Source organism: Thunnus maccoyii, chromosome 2 (assembly GCF_910596095.1).
Source record: "Thunnus maccoyii chromosome 2, fThuMac1.1, whole genome shotgun sequence".
Taxonomy (NCBI): Eukaryota; Metazoa; Chordata; class Actinopteri; order Scombriformes; family Scombridae; genus Thunnus; species Thunnus maccoyii.
In genome coordinates, this window is record NC_056534.1 from 19805935 (window position 1) to 19828000 (window position 22066).

The window sequence follows — 22066 nt, forward strand, 5'->3', positions numbered from 1 at the left end:
TGTCATAAACACGTAGAATCAATATACAGCAATCACACAACATACTGTATATAACAGTGGATAAAATCAGGAGATGAAGGGAAAGTGAGTGAGAAAAAGAGAAAGAGGAGGATGAAAATGAGGGAAGAGCTGGATTGACTGAAATTAAAGTGAGTGCCAGCTAGGCCAGACCAGGCCCAGCTGGTCTCTGTCTGACGAGAGCCTTAATTAAGAGACATGGGGAGAAGCCTTGGAATGGCCACATACACACTGCCAGGAGCCTCTGGAGAGGAAACTGCTAAACAGGCACACTTGCGTGTCTGTGTGGTGCACTGCCAAGAACCACACACACACACACACACACACACACACACACACACACACACACACAGACGCACACACACACACACACAAGCACACACCCCCTCTGGGACCTTGTGAAAAACATTGCCCGGCTATTATTAGGCAACCCTTTGCATACCGGAGCAAGTGTACTAACCCTAAATGTGTGTGTGTTTGGGGTTCTCCCTCTTGTCCTGTTGACTGTTAAACTGTTAAACTTCTGATTCCAAAACAGCTCTCTCCTCCTCTCTGACGAAAAGTGAGAGGGGAAAAGGGGGGGGGGGGGGGGAACGAGGCGAGGGGAGAAGGGTGATTTTGTGGATCCATGACTGCCTTTGCCCCCCCCCCCCCCCACCACCCCCAAAACCCTCTCGCCCACCCCTCTTGCCCTTCTTCCTCCTGTTCCTCATCCCAAAAACGTATTAATATTAATATATATCCCTCCAACCCCTTCCCCTCAACTCCTCCATCCCCAAAAAATATCACCACCCTAGGCTACCAGTTAATAAAGCCCTCTCGACGACCCCTCCCAGCCCCAAAACCAAGGAAAGACAATAAGGGGAAAGTTCTCCGGCCAAATAAAAGAACAGAAATTAATACAGTCCCGCGGGACCCCCCTCTGTCCCACTGTCACCCCCCACAATAATTTGATTTCCTATTAAGTGATTGCTTAATTATAATGATTATTATTGGTAATTGTAATTGACATTTTTTTTCTCTGCAAGTCTCCTCTCTGTCTCTTCCCTTCAGGTCTCCTTAAAAAAGGACAAGACGGGTGGTGAAAATGCACATGGGACTGAAAAAGAGGGAGAAAAAATGGTGGCGTAACAGAAAAAAAGCACTTGACAATCTGACATTTAAAATAAACTGACTACCCTGTCCACCTGAACATACAATGTGGGATTAAGGTGTTGAGGCTTAGAAGTTTTATTTAATCATACATGAGTGTGTTTCAGTGTGTGTGTGTGTCTGTATTCGTCTAGATGTCTTATCCTGTAGCTTCAGGGCACAACGTCTGCTGCAGGTCTCCTTAGAAAAGAGATTCTTGATCTCAATGGGATATCCTGGTTAAATAAAGGTTAAAGAAGAACACTTGGATTCCCTATTCTAACACCCCCCTCCCCTCCACACACACACATTAAACTACAGTAGGGACCCTCTGGTCTCCAGTTTATTACCCCTTCCTCCAGGCTACAGTTCCTGCAAACAGGAGGTCATGTGTGTTTGCTATAATAAAAAAAACTCACATTTGTTCTGACACATTTGGCCATGAATTGGAAGTAAAAAAAAAAATTAGAAAAAAAATCACAGTAGGTAAAAACCACAGTTCAACAGCGCCAAATCAAAACTGTGTTGAAAACTATTTCATTTAATTTCACATTCTTTCTCTATTCGGAACTAAAGACGGTGAAACTTCGTTCCAGTGGGCCAGGGCACGGTTATTGGGCTCACCTCAGGCGTGGTGAGGGTGACACCGACTCACATGCACTTTTGTCTTTAGATGCACACACCTTCACACTCCAACACACACACACACACACAACATTCAAACCTTGCATCACACCTTCACTTTCACTCTAAAATGTTCTCTCATTCCCACAACGCAAAATATTTAAACTGCAAATATCACGGTCAACAATAAATATCTTAAATAAGAGTCTCGCCTGTCATATTAAACAATTGTTAACCAACTTCAATTCAAAATCTAAATATCATCCATCCACCGAAGGATGCTGGTTTCAAGACAGTTGAGCTGCGGTGTGTGTGTGTGCATGTGCGCGTGTGTGTCTGAGTAGGGCTGAAATGTTTTTTAACTAGATTATATTTAAATGCTACCCCTTACTCACTCTGAAGAACAAACAGACGCATTAATACAAATGAGCACCTGCAGCCGCAACCACAGATGTTAGTGGGTGTTTTTTAGTCAAAGTTTCCAAGAAAAAAAAAAATAGAGAATTAATTTTCATAGATTATTTTGACCAAAATTACTTTCAGACAGGATGGCTTGTACCTTCCAGATGCAGATATACACCACATATAATATACTGACACACCACACCAACACAAAAGAAAGACATTCTGCAGCACAGCTACGTATACTAGTTATGACTAATAGCAGCAATAATGATCTCCCTGTAATTCTACTAAATGAAAGTATGGGTGGAAAAAGGTTGCTAGAAACAAGTTATCATTTAAATTACTCTCAATAATTATGTAAAATAAACCTATTTATTTAATTTGCCTGTACCACAGTGATCAATCTAAAACTTGACCAGCAAAATCCAGTATCAATTCAATGTAAACATGTTAAATTTACCGATCAAAAATTAGAAGTATAAAATCCTCATACGAACCAATTCAAACGTGGCCGACATGTTACGAATCTGAAACGGCTCACAAGACAAACAGCTGTTTCATTTAGCTCAAAAAACACAGCGTTGAAACCAGATTTGTGGTTTTTGTACGGAGCCACACTGCTGTAGGTTAGTGGTGTTATATGTGAAGATTCACACAGACAGGACTGACAGACAGCGCTGGATGTCAGTATGTGCAGACAGAAATCCGGCCGTGTTTGAGCCACTCTGAGATCTTAGCCTGGAGACAAACCGTCCCTGACCGACAGCATTACCATGGCCGATTCTTTTCAAGGCCTGTCTCATCCACTTTAGCTTACCCACTCTCATCTCTCTCTCCCTCTGTCTGACGCTGAGCCTCGCTCTCTGTCCTTCCACACAGATTTCTTTGGATATGAACTCAAGAGCTGTTTCACATTCCTTCCGATTTGCTCAGAAATGCTATCGCCCACTCCCTGTTGTTCTTCACTCCTGTAAATGATCAATTTTCCTCATTTTTGGGGGGAAACTAGAGGGCCAGAGGCTGAGCTTAAGGAAGGATTCAGGAGAGATGAATTGACAGTGAACCTGCTCAGCAATGACATGAACAAAAGAGGAGCAATGAAAAGTGAAATGAGACAGTTGTTGTGCCATACTTATAGTAAAATAGTTAAAAGTTAAGGCGAGTTCACAGCAACATTATAAGCACATCAATTCTGAACAATGAATACCACAAGCAAGGGCACCAGTATGTCCAAAACTGACGAATAACAAGAGCTAAATGCAGCTAAATAAAATAATCTCTAATAAAATCTTTAGATGATTAAATGATCCAAAGGCCAAATATTACATTTATATGGACATATATAAGATGTCCACTCAGAGAGGGAACTTGGGGAACTTGAGGTTGTCATCAAATGTGACCGCTTACTGATGGGATTTTTCAAAATGACAAAGAAACTGCTGTTTCTTTTACCAGATTACAGTTGTCGTTACATTTCAGTGGTCGTCGGCGTCAAATGATTGTTCAATCAAAAGCTTTTGAAAAATGAAAGCATCTGGCTTTGAACTCAATTTTTATTTTGCATGCGCTAATATTAGGCCTACATAGTAATCTAATCTAATTTGCATATCCTCTGTAAAAACTGGATAATACAAGTCAAACTATGGCACAGCGATTTCATGGTGTGTGGTGTGTGGTGTGTGTGTGTGTGTGTGTGTGTGTGTGTGTGTGTGTGTGTGTGTGTGCCTGTTCAAACACACTGTGTGGTAGTGTGGGTGTGGCGTTACACCTCGTGTGGCACTGGGCAGCCAAGATAAGAGCTGATCCTATCCATGCCTCCCTTCTGCAGCGCCCGCCCGCCCACCCACACACCCACAACACACACCACAACACACCCACACACACACACACACACACACACCACAACACACCCAGTGTGGTACCCTGCATGCCATTGTAATCTCATTTTACAATCCCAATGCCCTGAACATAATCACACACTCACACTCATAATCACGGCCACAAACACGCAGAGAAGCCAACTAAATCCATATTTTACTCTGCTCGCACTGTGAGTTAGGATGATACACATTTCAAAATATACAAAGGCCAACTGAGGTCTCGGGAGTCCAAGAAGCTTCAGGCCCAGAGCAGCACTGAAGCCTTCTTCTGATGCCATTCAGTCAAACACATACTCAAGTGAACACATTTGTACCACTCATTTTTTACAAACAAATATGAGACTATGAAAACATTTGTTATGCCTAGCCAAACTGAACAGCATGACAAGACTATAAAATACAGCACAAAGAAAATTATGCTTGAAGAGAGGAGAGGAGTTAAGAGGAGACAGGAGAAGAAAAGAGCTTACCTTCCTCCTCTGTGAGACAGAGAGAGCTAACCTTTGGGTATAAACACAAAAACACTCTCCCTTCTCTCTAATTCACCAAATAAAGCACACACACACACACACTGACACACACTCAGACACACTATGATGTGATCGGCCACCCCGATAGCGAGCCAGAGCTGACTCTCTAAGCCTCAAACAAAGTTTGGTGTGCACTGACCACGACCGAAGGGACAAAAAAGCGAGGGAGAGAACTGGGGGGAGCAAAGGAGAGAGGAAAAAAAAAGTGAGTGTGATCACTGAGTGAAGTTTAACCACTTACGATTCAAGTTTAGCTTCAGCACACCCCGCCTACACCCCGGATTCATTCACGGGAATGTACACGCACAGCTCTCTGGGTGGGAGAGGCACTGAGCTGGATTTTGGGAAGCCCTGATTTTTTCTCTCTTGTTCCTTCTGGTTGCGGCTGCATAGCTGCCAGACAGGCAGACGGCCCTCGCTCATCCCCCTTTTCTCTACTATCTTTTCTCTTTTCCTTATCCAGCGTCCTTACAGATCCACCCACCAACAGCCAGGTGACAGATAGCCTCTTGGGCTGTGTGCGCGTGTGCATGTGTGTCCATATGTCCATGTACTTGATAAAAAACATATGTGAGGGAGTGAGAAAAGATTAGATTGTAAAAGTATGTGAACAAGTGGCACCATGTAGGAGAGAGACAGAATGAGAAAGAGGATGAAAGGATTCAATTTCTGTAGGTGAGAGGGAGAGACTAAGTGTAGTGAATGTGATTTGATGGTGATGCTGAGATGGGGTTTAGGCGTACAAATACTATTAGTCACTGCTGTGCAAACCTGTTACTCGGTGCATTCGCAAGCACGCACACACACATACACACACACACCAAGGTAAAACACACAAACAAGGCTCTCAGACTACAGGAGTCAACACACAGCATGGCATATAAAAACAGAAATCAATCTTTATATTTATCCAACATCCCTGGGTTATGGATGTAACGGTTATTGTAGTCATAAAAATTCAGCCAGCCATATCTTAGTGACCTAAACTTGGCCTTCTCTCTCCTTTCTGAGTACAATAAAAAGGGTATGTGAAACAAATTCCCAGAAGAAGAAAATAATTCAGTGTACTATCTTGGCTTCAAACGGTATTAAAGACACACCAGCAGACAGGAAGAGAGGAGGATTAATCAAAGCTGCATCCCAGTTCCATACTACATAAAAATGTCACACTGTTTTTCTAGTTTGTATAGATAAAATCAATACACATTTACCATTTTGTACTAAAAGGAAATTAGCATATGACCGCCTAAAAAGCCACACTTATTTTCTGTGTGAAATAGCCTCGTTGATCTTTTGGTTTAATGGTTTTAAAAGTTAGAAGTGAGTTCATTTGATGAAGTTAGTAAGGGTGGTCTATGTTTGAGGCAAAGTGGCCCACTTCTTTAGACAGGTCACTACTTTAGACCCTGGTTGGTATATTCTATATTTCCCTTATCGTCAAATCCCATGAAATGACCAATACCAACCACGTGTCAGGCCTTCTCTCAATACTTTCTGACTTCCCTACTGTTCCCATCTGAAACAAGTAACAAATATATTTAGTTTAATTTTTAAAAAGACTTAGTAATTTCCTAAAAAAGCTTGTCACTGTAGATTTTAGCGAATGTTACTAAAACAGAAGTTTATAGCACATTTGTTATGAACTATTCTTAGCCACAGATTAACACAGACGTGGTGCACTAATGAGTATTTACAGGATGGTGTATGTGGGATTGGCTCAAAATAGACAATGCCCATGTTAATGGCAATGACGGAAATTGTCAACTACTGCAACAATGTGTTTTTAAAGGGGACCTATTATGCTTTTCCTTATTTTCAGTCATATATATAATGTTACTATGTCGGATGTTCATATTAAACGTGGCCAAACTGTCAAATAGTGAGGTAAACGTATGTAGAAGTAATCCCTGTGAGCAAAAAGCACTGGCTTCAGACTGCTCTGAATACTCGGTTTCCATATGTTTTTTTCTTCTTCAGCCCGAGCCAATGTCATCTCATGACAGATTTCTTTATATGGTCATCTGCTCCATGCACAGCGCACGCGCTCGCTGCTCCGCTCAGCTAATATTATGGCATTTTCCCATTGTTAAGGGGGTAGTCACACTGAGCCATGTCTCCAGTCAAGCTGACACACTGTGAGTGTTTTCCATTACACTGCAGGGCAAAGTAAGATAAGTTGTTTATCTGTTGGAGGTGTGCTGGTCGTCTGCAGCCCTTCATCAAACATCATCATCACTGTGGCTGTTTCTGCTTGTACTATTCCTCCCTGCGTTATTCCTAACTGATCCGTTGATCAAAGAGCTCCAAGTATCTACGGATTTTGTTGTTTCAACGTTTCACTTCCTGTCAATTCTTCACAATAAAAGTCTCCCATTATTTAGTTATTTAAAAGCTTTTAATTTGAAGCAGTAAAGCAGGAAATGTTGGGTTTGCATTGGCGGTAACTTCACACGAATTATTTTTATAACGCTGCCCCTTGGCAGGCTACCGGAAAGCTGGCCAATCAGAACAGAGTGGACTCATCAGGAGGGGAGCTTTACAGAGACAGGAGCTAAGACTGCCTGTTAGAGACAGAGGCTGAATTGAGGGGCTGCATAAAGGCCCAGTATAAGATGAATAAGGAGTTTTTTGAACTGTGAATCATAAATCAATGTTATTCTAATGGACTCCAAAAATAAAATATGGACATGAGCATAACAGGTCCCCTTTAATGAAATTTGGACAACAATGGAGCTCTGTGGCCGAGATATCTGAAGCCAGATATAGGATTTGGCTGCACAGACAATATTTGTTAGTGGGATCAGTTCATTGGTTTTATTCTTTTCATGGGATTTTTTGACCAAAACAAAAATTGAATATCAGCAGCCTTATCCTTTAATTTACTCGTTTACTCAACACCTGCTTAGTGTGTAGCACGGAAACTGGAAAACAGCTCAAGGCATTTAAGGCTCGTCCCTGAAATTTCGTTACCTTCATTTCCTTTTTTTGACAAAACCCTCCCCCAATCCCTCTCACTTTAAGACCCCTTTCACACCACACCCATGACCCCCCATGTGCAGACATGAGGTCAAGCTCCAAAGATCACAGAGAGAAGCCAGACGAGAGAGAGAGGGTGGGGGGGGGGGGGGGGGGACAGAAACCTAAAATCCTCCTTTCCTCCCAAAACCAGGCCAAAACCTCAAGCCTTCCCATCAGCTCCAGACCCCCTCCTTTAGCCCAGTTGTGTGTAAAGGAGGCAGTGAGCACTCTTGCAGAAACATCAGCCCAGGGAAATTCAAATGAGGAAGAAACGGTGAGAGAGAGACAGAGGGAGGGAGAGCAGGAGAGAGAGGGAGCACAATAGTGAGAAAATAGGATAAAAGAATGAGATGGAAGAGTGTTAGGTAGGAGGGAGAAGGGGGGTGGGGGGAGTGGAGAGGAGCTGAAGAGGTTGCTGAGGCTGCAGGTTAAGATAATGTGTAGATCTGAAGAGATTTGCAGGGAACATTTTTATTCATTTTTTGATTACCCCCATCTCTCCGTTTGTTTGTTTTTGGCATTAGCGTTATGACTGTTGGTATGTGTGTGTATGTACACATGCATGCTGATTAGAACTGGAATATTTTATAAACACAAATATTCACACTTGCACAAGCCTGCACGCACATATCAATACATAATGCACACAAACATACTTAAAGATGCATTCGAGAAGCGAGCGACTGGGCAGACAGTGCCAGGAATGCTAAGAGCTTACAAATTCGTAAACATGCAGACACAGATGCTGCATATGTACATACAAACATGCACGCGAACGGCAGATTGTTCACAGTGCGGCCCATCGCTGTGCCCGCTCCTTATCAATGTGCTGCAGGTAGGGTAAGTGTTTTGAATGAGCTGGACCATACTTAATGACTCTGTTCTTTCATTCTCCTGGTCACACATATTTAAATGCACAAAAACATCACAAAGCTCTGAACAACGCTCAACACACCCAGTATAAACAGTGCATACGCATAAACAACGTATATATAAATAAATACACACACACACCTGCATTACTGTCAGACCCGCCCTCCAGGTTAAGTGAGATCGTCTGGTCTCCATCCTGATTTCCTCGACCCAGGAGCATCCAGTTCTCCAGACCGTCTGAATCAGATGACTCAGACGACTCAGACGACTCAGATGAATCAGATGAATCAGATGAATCAGATGAATCAGATGAATCAGTCTCAGGTTTGGACTCCGATTCTTCTGAATCAGATTCCGAGCTGCTTGAGTCCACAGCCACTGGGACTATGAGATTCTTCCTCCTTTTCTGGGATGTCTAGATAACCAAACAAAAATTTCAATACAAAGTTTTCAGTTGCACCATTTTGCAACTGATCAAACCCTACCTACGAGTTTCAAAGTGAAAGAAAATCAAGATAACTGTCCAAGGTCTCTTCTTCTTCTAAGAAAAATGGCCATTGTTAACAAAACCTATCACCTTGTTTGCCATCATTAAAAAAAAAGCTGCAGTTCAACTTTTGGCCAATGCTCTCCTACTGCAACAAGTCATTTGAGAGCACTGCTACATGCCCCACTGGTTGCTGAAGCTCAACTCTGCAACAGCAATCCGGAAGCTACAGCAGCTGATATTGGCCAAGTGGCTGCCCAGAACTGCAAATTCAGAGTGAAGAAAACAAGGGATCTCCCAGAATGAAAACATTACGTCATGTGTTTCACCTACGAAGGTTAGGTGGTGTCATGCCAGAACAACAAATGGGAAATGAGGATGGAGGACAGATAAAGATCGTTGATGTTTTTTTGCCAACTATAAAGTATAAGAATGCACTGAATGGTGACTTATTGTGCATTCATGTGATATAGCAGTTGCTGTGTTCACAATGGCAACCAAGTCGTAATTAGACCTGGGAAAGTAAAAGGTCATATATATCCGACTTGGTCCTTAATAATACGGACCTTCTGAAAAAGGCAATCAAACTTGGATTCCTCACTTCAGTCATTCACTGCAAGAATGAAGCATTAGTTGTCACAATAACACTGTTATATAATTGATGGCGTACTGACACTGCTTCTTTGAGTCATAATTAAGTCAATTCTGAACACACGGACATGATACGCATATTTTTAGATTCATTGTGACCTGTGCTTCACAAGGATATCATGATCTCTGATGTGCATCACAAAAAAAGTCCATTAATCTCTTTAGAAATGACAGAAAAAAGGCGCTCACTATAACTTGCCAGAGAATCATCACGTTTTTAAGTTTTCTTCAGTATCAAAGAAATCCAGTGACAGTTGTCTGTACATACATGGGTACAATGCAAACAGGAACCGATCATAGCTTATTTGGCATGACTTTTCATGGTGTCAATTTGCCAAAATTTAAACAAATACAAGCTAAAAGAACAGGGTTCACAGCTCCCTAAATCCATGGCAACTTATGCTTTCTGTTTACATCCCCCAAAGCATTATGGGAACTGTAGTTTCAAAACTGAGAGCATGATTATCCCTCAAACTGAAATAAGACAAGGAACAAAGAATAATAATCAGAGTGACAAAATCCATTAATATCAGCTTTTTTCATGTTGCACTATTGATATTTTCATGACATTACTAATGCTCAGAATTGAGCATGCAAGTAGTTGTTTCAACTTTGTCTGAGGTGGACCTACAGTGTCAGACTTTGAAAACCCCTGACCTAAGACAATACGGGAGAAATGTTCTCTGGTAATAAAAATTATGTCAAAGTAAATTTAATAATAGCCAAGGGAAAGCTAGGTGACACTGATTTATGGCAGATAAAAGAGCAGTCTGTCTAGGTTGTAGTTCAGTAATCACCTCATGCAGTGATTGAAACTAACTGACCCAACTGATTAATCTGATCCAAACAGTAGACAATTTCATATACCAGAGCAATCTCTCACTCTCACACACACACACACACACACACACACACACACACACACACACACACACACACACACACACACACACACACACACACACACACACACACACACACACCTCACTCTCTTCTTCTCTACCTTTTGGGCCGGGGTGGATGTCTGCTGCTGGTGTAAACTCCGACCCTTTAAGGCACAGACCCCTATGTCATCATCGGCAGTGTCATCCTCAGAGATGGAGATAACATCAGGGCCAGAGTCAATGACGATGACCTCCTCAAAAAGTGATAATGACGACCTCTGGCCTTTAAGGTGACTTTTCCCCTTCTTCTGTTTATCACATTTCTCTACCTTCTTCTTCTTCTTCTTCTTCTTCAGGTCTTGTTGTAGCTTGACAGCATTAGATGATGGAGGCCTGATTTCTGCAGTGCATTCCAGTTCTCCATCTCCATCAACGTTTGCAGTCTTGTTGGTCTCCTCAAGCTGCTGGCTGTCCTGACCCTGTCCCTCTCCCTCGTCTCCTTTGTCCTCCTGCTCCTCTACCTCTCCAGCATTGGAGGAGTAGTGGAGCTGGCTGTAGAGGCGGAACTCCAGCTCGCTGTTGGCCTCTGACCCGTCAGAGTCCCTGTCATCTTCTTGGTAGAGATCATCCTCCAACTCCTCACGGTCCTGATAGCTACAGTACATCACCACTACAAAGCACTCTCAATACACACATACACACACCTTGCCAACACACACACACACACACAAACACTCACACCTTGAAGCACGGTGACGTCAGTGACTGAAGCTGAGTGCAGGGATAAAACACAGACACAAAAACAAAGATGGGTTATTATAGTAATCAAGTCATCACAATTAATAAATTATTATTACATTTCAATCTTAAATAAGTAAAAACTAATGTATGTGTAATAATGTATTAATGATGTAATGTAAAAATTGCACTTTAAGGAACTGACAACTCATTTGTAAATTATGCTCACTTAATATCATATTAATATATTAATATAAATCACAATCTCAAGTGTTCAAAAATTCTTGCCTGTTCCAAACCCACAGATTTTCCATTTACGCTCATACGATACTAAGAAATCCAGCAAATACCCAAAACTGAGAAGCCAAAACTAGCTTTAAAGTAACTTAAATAAATATAGTTGCAGATTACTTTTCTGTCAATCAACTAATAATATAAGTCTTCCAGGCGGTGTATTCAAGTGCAGTTCAGAAGTTGTATCACCTTCTGTTTAAGAATCAGCAGCTCAAAAGTACTGTGCTCAAAAGTGATGTTATTGGAAAATCAAACCCAAAAGATAAAAAATAAGTAAATATAGAAGCTGTTTTTCCCTTTCCAGTTTCATTCTCTTAATGTATTTAACATGGTGCGGTCACACCTGGATGAGGCCCGATACACTAATCTAGAGTATCTGATTGGTAAACTAATATCAGGACTGTTTTAAAGAAAAGGGAAAGTATTTTCACTTTTAAACTGTCCATTACATGGAAATACACAAGGGAAAACACCCAAAACATGGCCTCTCTGTACTAACTGTGGCCCCCTCGTCTTGTCAATAGGCTCAACTCTTTTGTCAAAGCATAATGTTTAACCCACAATGGTGTAGGGGTTTGTTTAAGGCTGATAAAAACAGACTGACAACCATATTAGAACTTTTTCCTTAAATTACCATCCTTATCTAAACATATGAAGTGAGAAACAAAACGATACTATTGAGAAAGATTCTGCTGGAAGGCTGGATTTTCAGGTAATTGCATTATTAGAAATGTTAGTGAGTTTTGAAATGAGGTTTTTCTACTACTGGAACAAAACCCAGAAGCTTCGGTTTCACTTCAGCTTTCTATTATCCTGCTTATATCACGGCCACTTGCCATCGAAATGCAATATGTCATCAAATTAAAAAATATCAGTCATTCTCATATAAGTAGTTTTGATCTTGTTTTACAGTTTTAAACATCATGAAATAATAAAATAAAAATCTCCACTGCTTGTGTTGCTAGGCAACATCTAGCATAACCGGAAGGGGTCCAGGAGGCTGGGCCAGGAGTTTTAAAATCAGGAGAGTGATTTTAGTGATTGCTCTCAAATTCTGAACATACTCAAAGCTGAACACTGCTGCATCCTGCTCAGTATCAGTAGTATCAGTAGCCTTTCCAGCTCCGGCAGCACTTAGCAGTTTGTGCCTGTGTTAGAACACATCCAAATGTATGCTAATACATGAGACACACACACAATGACACTAGCTCTCTATCATTCTCTCTTTTCTTCTCCCAATTACCTGTGACTTCTCCACATCTCTTTATTTTCTGTGCAGTTTTGTTCTAGTTACCTCTCTGCTTTCCCCTGCAGCTTCACCACAAATGTCCTTCATTTCCTCAACCTACTGTTGGTTGGTTTCGATGTCCAGATTCATGCAAACAAGAATAAACTGCATCTCTTTAGCTAAGTCTCATTGTTGCTGTCCTTAACTACAGTTTAATATTGGATCATAGCGCTGGGTAATATATGGATATTATATCAATATCGTGACATTAGACCAGATATCATCTTAGATTTTGGTTATCATAATATCGTGATATGGCATAAGTGTTGTCTTTCCCTTGTTTTAAAGGCTGCATTTCAGTCAAGTGATTTTTTGTAATTTTCTGGACTTACCAGACTGTTCTAGCTGTTCTGTTATTTGCCTTTACGCACTTAGTCATTATTTCCACATTACTGATCATCATCATCCCTACAATACTGTTGAAATATCCATATCAAGGTACTTGGTCCAAAATATTGTGATATTTGATTTTGTCCATATCGCCCTACCAGAGCATTAATTTAGAATTGCAAACAAACAGGTAACAGATTACTAAAATTTAATCCACACCTTCCAGCCAATCAAAATAGAGACTTTTCAGCGACCAAAGTATATAAATACTTTCACTATTATCTACAGCACTGAAAAATAAGTGGTGACAGGCCAACATCAATTAGAGAAAGGGCACAGACTTTGGTCTTCTTCTGAAATCCATAAGGGCTTGTTAACAAAGCTGAGGAAGAGCACGGTTCAGTTGCACTCACTTTTTTTCTTTTACCTGTGGACTGTTTCATCAGCGCTTTGGTGCCAAGAAACAGCTCCAAGTTCATCACCTGCGAGGTGAGGATGTCAGCAAACAGTTTAACAAGACTTCATCTGGGACTCACTTTGAATGCCTATGTTAGAAGCTGTGAAATTATCTCCTTGTGACATGCTATAAAACGCATGCTGTGTTGCTAATTTTCCCAATCTCTGTTCGTCTTTTTCCCTCTCTCTCTCTCTCTCTCTCTCTCTCTATCTCTCTCTGTCTCTCACATACACACACACAGTGGACAGAGAAATGGCACCGGCCCATTGCTCTGTCCAGTCCTGCGTGTCTGTGCCATGATGGCTGGAGATGATTGGCTCCCAGACCGCACACACGGCAGAAACGCCACGCTACACAGTCACAAGCCGCCCGCTGGGGATTAAAAGGACAGAAAGAAGAGTCTTACCAGCTGCTGAGGGAGAGTGTCATTTATGTGTAAAAAGTTTAGCTGTGCACAGAAACCTGAAGCCGACAATTGACTGCAGTGGTGGAACGTAACTAAGTGCATTTACTCAAGTACTGTACTTAAAGCCCCTGCGCAGTCATGGTCCACCAACACAGGTGTTTTCACTTAATCTATATAATTAAAGCCCTTCTCAGGACTGTGTGGGTGTGTACAGACTGTACTTGACTGACATCTCCCTGACTCTACTATTAGCTTTGTCGCATCTAATAGGCCTATCTAACCATGGAAGACATTCTGACTTGTCACAGTAGGAAAAGCTCATGTTTAAATAATAAAATTAATGCTGGCTGATTCCATTTAGCTGCCTCAGGTATTGTGCATCCCGGATCACTATCGTACTGTCATTAGCGGACGCTCGAATTGAACAAAGCCATTGTTAATGATACTAGCAACACCTCTGTGCCTATTGGTTCATAGAGTTTGGTGACCTCAGGAAATTCCCAATATAGTTCTGTGCAACATAAACCAAAGCAGAGGCCTAATTAACTAAAACAACTGAAAACACCTGTGTGTTTGTGTCTGTTTTTACTTATTTTGGCGAATTGGATCTCTTCTCAGGTCTTTATACAGACTGTTTGATGGATATCCACCTAACTCTCCTATTAGCTTTGTTTCTCCTGTTAGGGTGGGACATATTGCACTTTTATCATTCTTATTAGTTCAAGGAATGTATATCCACGCGGAGCTCAACCTAACTTCAACCTGAGCAGAGGTGTCTAATCAGTCAGAATAATTGTAAACACCTGTGGGGGTTTGCAGGGCCTTTAAATGCAATTCTGAGGTACTTGTTTTTGAGCATTTCCATTTAATGTTACTTTTTGGGCTGCAGGTAATGATTATTTTCATTACTGATTAAATTGTCAATCATTTTCTCCATTAATCAATTAGTTGTTTGGTCTATAAAATGTCAGAATAGGGTGAAACAACAATACTAAGGCCAAGGTGACGTCCTCAAATGTCTTGTTTTGTGAGTACTTAAGGGACAGGTTCACAGTTTTTCCAAGTCTGTTTTAAACAACAGTCAGGTGCCCAAATGAACATTGAAACATGTTTTTCTTGCCATTATCGTTCCTCTTGTTCATAATGACCATTAGAAGATCTCTTCATAATGCACTTACAATGTAAGTGATGGAGGCCAAAATCCACAAGTCTCCTTCTATGCAAAAATGTATTTAAAAGTTTATCTGAAGCTAAAATGAAGCCATTCAAATTAGTCAAATCAAGAAACACAAAGATAGAATTTTATGCTACAAAGACTGTAAATGTGACAGATATCCACTTGATATGACTAACTCAGACTGCTGAAGCCTAATATTAGCTTCAGATAAACTTCCTTCATGCATTTTTGAACAAAATGTGGATTTTGGACCCAACCACTTACACTGAATGCACATTTGAAGGGGATTCTTTAATAGCCAGTATGAGCAGGAGGAATGATTACAGCAAGGAAAATCTATTTCAATGTTCATATAGACACTTGACTGTTGTTTTCCGACACACTTGTGAACTTATCCTTTAAGGTATGTTGAATGTATATTGTTTATGACAGAATTAAAAACAAATCATATCACCACTGCTGTTTAGTCAATGCATTTATGGGTGGCCCTTTCATAGGGATTATTTTAGGAGGGGGAAATATGACAAATGAAGTAATCAATGTACTGATTTGATGTGTGGTTGCCATGGTGTTTGCTTCCTCAAGTAAACACACACTGAGGAGAGTGACGGGATGTGATCCTGAGCCACACAGATATGATTGATTACACTATAATTACCAAGAAACGGCAGAAATCTCAGTTTTGTAAGTAATTACTAACTTCAGTTAGTTAGCCTGGTGCTAGCCCCGGCTAGCTAAATGCTAACAAGCTACCAGATAGACTGAGGCAAATGCTAGCTCTTGTTTGAAGCTACAGTTAAATGAGTCAAACTTATCTCGCCCCAAAACACCAAAGAGATAAATTAAACAGCCGCTGAGTAGTGACTACTTCAAGTTATTTCTAATTATCGACTATCCCTAGTTAGCATGTGTCCTTCCTGTCTGTCCACGTGTTTATAACCAGCACAGCAGCCGGATGTAAACAATGAAGCACTTCAGTCTCAAACATGCAGGAAAGAGAGACAATAATGGCGACTGTAGCCGTCCTACGTCACGTCAACACTGAGCATGTTTCATGTTTATTGTCAATAGTCATAAGCTCACCTTTTTATCCAACAAACTGAAGAGGTTACATGTGTCGGAGGCTGCTCTCTCGCTTCCAGCCAGAGGGAGACAGACGATTAACATCCGGGTTTGTCCAAAGAAAAGAGGTTGGCCGACCGTAACGTTTCACTCTGTCAGGCCAAAACCCATGAGAGAGAGTACAGGAGGCTGTAGTGAAACTGTCAACTGTTGTGATTTTGTTTGTTTAAAGATCCCCTCCAGAGATATTTTTTAAGATGTATAATAACATTCTACTTTGAGTAATAATGTATGTCTAATATGTTTTTTTTCCACCAAAAAAAGTTAAATTATCTCATTAAAATCCTTAAAATTACATCCGCTCCTTCTCCCTCATTAAAAAATTCCAGGATCTATGAATATGCAAATATATTTCATTTGAGAAGTTAAACTGCTGGAGACAAGATGGCTCCTACTTCACTGGAAAGTCTATTCTTAGTGTTTGTGTGTGCACTGGATGCTTCAAATTTCCACATCACACTTATATAAGTTGAATATTGGACCAGGATTGGCCGTCAAACTAGTTGTGATGTCACAAATAATGCTCGTATGCCCACCTCTTAAAATTGTTTTTTCATTGAGAAACAGAGAAACTTTCCATTTTCAGCAGATGAATGTGCAAACATCCAAATGTAGGAACAAGAAGGAAAACATATTTTTGATTGGAGAGGAACTTTAAGTTAACCTAAGCATCCAAAGCATATAAATGAAATACTGGACTATAACCAGGATCTTACAAAACTGAGGTTGTGACTCCAAGTCACGTCCATACATCCCAAAGCAGATAACTTAAACTAGACACCAAAACAGTCTGTATATTATTTGAGTTTTCCTTTTTCCCAGTTTGCCTGAAAATAGCCTAATTTGTAGCATAAGTTGTAATACATTAATGGAGGGTAAACTGCACTTCAAGAGAGTCAAAGACTCAGCATTTAAGTCAAAAATGCTAAAACATTGACCTTAATATCCTCAGTGGTAACTGTGGATCTGAATGAATTATGTACTGACAAGGACGTTCAATGTTCACTGCTTGTTCATCTGGATTTGGTTTCATCCCCTGAGATTATAATCCTGTAATATTCTCCTGATATCTTAAAGGGAGAACAATGTTTTAATGCGATGTGGAGTTTATAGTACTAGTATAATTGGTATAATTATAGGATTACCAAACCGTTTCCTTGTAGGAGTTTTTTTTTTTCCTACTAAAATGGTCTATAACAACCAAGACTGTGAATCTATGAAATACATTTAGACATTTAGCCAAGAGGTTCTGGGAGTCAGCACCTCTCACAGGGGCAGGTGGTAAATTTAGATGATGGGAAGATTTAAAGATATAGAAAAAATAAATTTTCAATAATGCAAATTTAAAGGATGAGTCTAGTGATTTTCTATATTTTTCTTATTGTCAACAAATCTCAAGTGCAGAGCCAAACTACCAATGAACTCATCCTATTTACAAGTATTGCGTGTGTATCCAAAGCCACATATATCTTATTCATCTGTGCCATGTTGTTGTCCAAAAACTATTAAAAACACACCAATGAGCTACACCGTTGCACTAGGCAACACATTCCTTCGCCCTGGAAAAATAGGATTACAGTAGCTTGTTTAGAAACAGCTCCAAAGACTAATAACAGCAATAAGATTTTTACTTGTAAGTAGGATAAATTCATTGTTGGTTTGTCTTTGTATGTGAGATTTATTGACAATAAGAAAAATATAGATAATCAACAGTCTTATTCTTTAATAGTTTTGTTTGTTTGTTTGTTTGTTTGTTTGCTTGTGAGAGAGGCCTAAGGAATATTTCTGGATCTTTAGGCTGACTGATAAATCATCATACAAAACTGTTCAGGTCTGACAAAAGAAACAGAAATCCAGTTATGATAATACTTAAAAAATAACAGATCTTAAGTGAATTTCTACTGATAGCTAAGGGGTTTGGGATGCTGACCTTGCCGTCATGGCGTCCTTGGTTCAAGTCCGGCTGGGGGAAGTTTGTTGCATGTCATTCCCCATCTCTTTCTGTCCCTTCATTTCCTGTCAATTCTTTACTGTCACTATCATATAAAAGCAAAATGCCTAAAAACACTTGCACAAAAACATACTTACAGCACTGATTGAGCTCTAATGTTATGCAAAATATTGTGAGCCTTTAATGGCACATATTCTTTGTGCACAGAGAATAACCCATCAACTACATTATTGTGATCATAAAATGTCATTATTAAAGTTGTCATTGAATTGTCAACTGGGCTGCTTTACTTGTAAGGCATCATATCTTTTTCTGCAGACAAAAGATCCAGCAGAGCCCTGCACTGTTTTTCACTATATACACTGTTGTCACTCTGATGGATGCAAGGCGTTTTCACCTTCTCCAATACGGCACAAATATTAGCTATGAAATGTCAGAATATGTGCACTGAGTGTGTGCATGCATGTCTGAGCGACTAGTATGGACCCTCAGGCCTGTGCTATTATTACATGTTGATGGGAATGTAAATCTATATGTAAATGTAATTCAACAGACGAGCTATCGCCATCAGTCATATTTATTACAAGTTGAATACAGCAAAATTATGCCATCCTGGCTCTCGTGCAGACTGTGTAACATTAACATCCATCTTTTCCTCCCTTCAGTATCATGATAATAATTGTGAACTCTGTATATTCAACTGTAGGCATCACTGTCATAATAATAGTGAGCGAATGGCGCCGTGATAGGGAATCAGAGGGTGAATGCCATCTGATTCCAGAGGTTTCTCCATGCGTGTCAACACAGGGAAAGGCCATCACTGAGTTTGGATTGTTTCCTTCCAAAGGTTAGGCTGCACTTTGCGTCTCAACACAATCACCTCTTTCAGTCTATGTATGCATCTCATACACACACACACACACACACACACACACACACACACACACACTTAATATCCTGCATCTGTTTTGTTTTTGGGAAGTGCATATGGGGGGCCCTCTGCCGCCTCTGCTCCCCCGTTTCTCCCTAAATTGGATGCAGGTTCGGGATGCCTCACTGCCTCAGTGAAATTGTGATGTGGCTGCCTGATTTTGGGTTCCATGCATTTGCTGGTATTTACTATTATTATTTTAAAAAAGGTAGAGGTAGACCGGCTGAATGGAGGCATCTGGTTCAGCGGTTCATCTCCAAGCGTTCAGACCAGTGGCGTGTTGAAGATGGATGGAGTGTCCAGGACGGGGATTTAAAGTCCCCTGATTTCCAATCACACATTCCAAAGGGATGGTTCTGCCTGATGAATAATCGTTATTGAAGAGAAGGAGTTAAAAGAAGCATGTCATTGCTCGTATTTGATGGTGTTTGTATATGCCATGGTGGCTTCTGCTTTCATTTGGAGCCAGACGCTGTGGCCAACACTCTGAATGGAGTGTTTTATCTATATAGGATTCTTGTCAGCCAGTGTGGCTTATTGGCAATATTCTGCGACTGATGGTCATTTGTGGACAGACGTACTTGTCTGAAGACCCAACTGTGTCCTCAACACTGCTATTACCTGGATTTAGTCAGTGTGATGAAACATTAATGACAGGATTTCACAGAAACTGTACTAAAATCCAAAATAGCATATTGTGTTCTCTGGTGAATCTGTGGTGCAGAGTGAAAAAATGTGAAATATTTAGTCCATAGTGCAGTTGTTACGGAAATAAGTGGAGCTGAAATGATTAATCAACTACAAGAAATTAATCTGCAATGATTTAGTTTACTTTTTAAGCAAAAATTGGAGGAAAAAAATCACCGGTTCTATCTTCTCAAATGTGAATATTTTCAGGTTTTCTTTGTCTTCTATGAAAGAAAACTCAGTACCTTTGTATTTAGGAGTGTTGATGTCTGGTGTCAAGACATTTGACATGAACTCTGGGAACTTTTGATGATCGTTTTTTGACCTGTGCTGACATTCTATAGCACAAACAATTAATAAATCAATTAGGAAAACAATAATGAATATTACTGTCAGTTGAAACCCTAGAGGTAAGTGTAAGGTCTGAAATGTAGAACAAATGTCTTTTCAAGACACATTTAACACCTGCTCAGATGTGGATTGTAACGGTAACTGATTACATCAGCTTGTTTCAGTTCTGTAAAGGGAGTTCTGTTAAAAAACATCATACTGCTTCCTTTTCTGCTGTTGGTGCAGGCTTCCTTGTTACTGTATGTATGTAAATACAACCAGTCAGCCTGTATTAAAGCAGCCAGGCAGGAGGAATTCCCTCTGAAAAAAAAGAGACTTGCCCTGGATCAGCGCTTCTGAACAAAAATGGCTCCCATGCATCACCCATATGGGGCCCTCTCTGCTGCAGTCATTCACATATAGTGGATGTACAGCATTCGTGAACCTAAAGCCCCATCACCAGGGTTTTTTTTCACACTGTCATATCACTTCAGTGAAAGTTTGATCTTTTCAATCATATAAACAGAGGTGTTATATTTGCATTAATTCTAATAGATATCACAGCAACAAATAGCTTTGCAGGATAAGAAACTGGTGGTTGTATTAAAGAGATTCAGTAGATTCTGGAGTTAATATGCCAAGTGGAGCATGTACTAATCAGAGGCAAAGCTCACATGCAGGAAGAAACAAATGATAAAACACAGCCGTAGGGGCATGATGACTTGACACAGGGGCATAACCTGGAATTCTGTGCCGTGTAAAAGAATATTTCTTCGGTTTCTCGGTCCTATACTGAAATTGTACTTTAGTTTTCAGACATGGAATATGTAATATACCCCTAAAATTGACACCTCTTCCACACCACTAGCTTTAACTCTGACTTATGATACAATGAAGAAGATTCACATACTGCTGTTTATGTTCTTTTTTTATGATCATTTTTGCCTCTTTTAGCCAGGACATAGTACAGAGCTGACAGCAAAAAACTTTGTGATTACATGGTCATTTTCTCAGACCAGTAGTTCCCAACCTGGGGGTCGGGACCACAAAAATCTTAGGGGTCACTAGTTAATAAAGAAATAAAAAAAAAACCCACTCCTGTTTACACAAAATTATGTTTTTTTCCCCCTCTTTTTTTCTTGTGAAATTCTTGATAGTTGAAGTTGACAATATGAGTAACATTTTTAATCACTGTATATATAGAGTAATTTTATATTGTGACATTGATGTACATCGTGATATAGTACATTTTCTGGAAAAAAATCAATTAAGAAACTGTTTATGGATAGAATCACCAGACCTGACAAATCAAAGTATTTCATCACATTGATGCAAAAATCATATAAAAATCCAATATTGCCATTTAACGGTCCTGCTCATTGATTTGCAACACTGCCTACAACGCCTTGACACACCCAGAGATACTAAAGGAATAGACCACCACTGTATAAATGACATGCCGACATTTCTGACCATTTAAAAGTTTATATTGTCTTATATCATAATATTGCCAGACCTTACTTCAAGTCAAACAATTTGAGCAGGAAAAATCAGTCTTTGCTTGAAATGCTTTCAACTCATGTCCACATTAAGCCCATTTCCACCTGTGATGAGGGGTAACAAGTACACATTACTTCTTTTTAAGGGGTCCCAAGCCAAGAAATTTGGGAATCATTGTCTTTGGACCCTGTGCTGATGTACTTGAGCCATTTTTTGTGATCCAATCTGGCTTAAAATATATGTTTTTGACACCTGCTGGACATGTCAGACCATCACACTTTCTTTCAATTAAATGAATTACTCATACAGGTGAAATTTTCAGACACACACATACTGGAGCTCTGTGATCAACAG

The 22066-nt window shown here is 40.2% G+C and overlaps 1 protein-coding gene across 4 annotated transcripts in view; it reads right to left on the reverse strand.

The window, feature by feature from the left end:
* zcchc7 (zinc finger, CCHC domain containing 7) overlaps positions 1 to 16423 on the reverse strand; it is a 51286-nt gene extending 34863 nt beyond the window's left edge. The window contains exons 1-4 of one of the 4 annotated variants that reach the window (XM_042434200.1): positions 16275 to 16423; positions 13579 to 13633; positions 10621 to 11272; positions 8621 to 8894 (exon numbers count right to left, since the gene is read on the reverse strand). In XM_042434200.1, the coding sequence (XP_042290134.1) occupies positions 8621 to 8894; positions 10621 to 11166 (820 nt within the window). In that variant the 5' untranslated portion in view covers positions 11167 to 11272; positions 13579 to 13633; positions 16275 to 16423. Of the gene's footprint in view, positions 1 to 8620; positions 8895 to 10620; positions 11273 to 13564; positions 13634 to 14014; positions 14150 to 16274 lie in introns of those variants that run through there. The other 3 variants (XM_042434204.1, XM_042434193.1, XM_042434211.1) reach the window with 3 other exon arrangements.
* Between the last annotated feature and the right edge of the window lie 5643 nt (positions 16424 to 22066).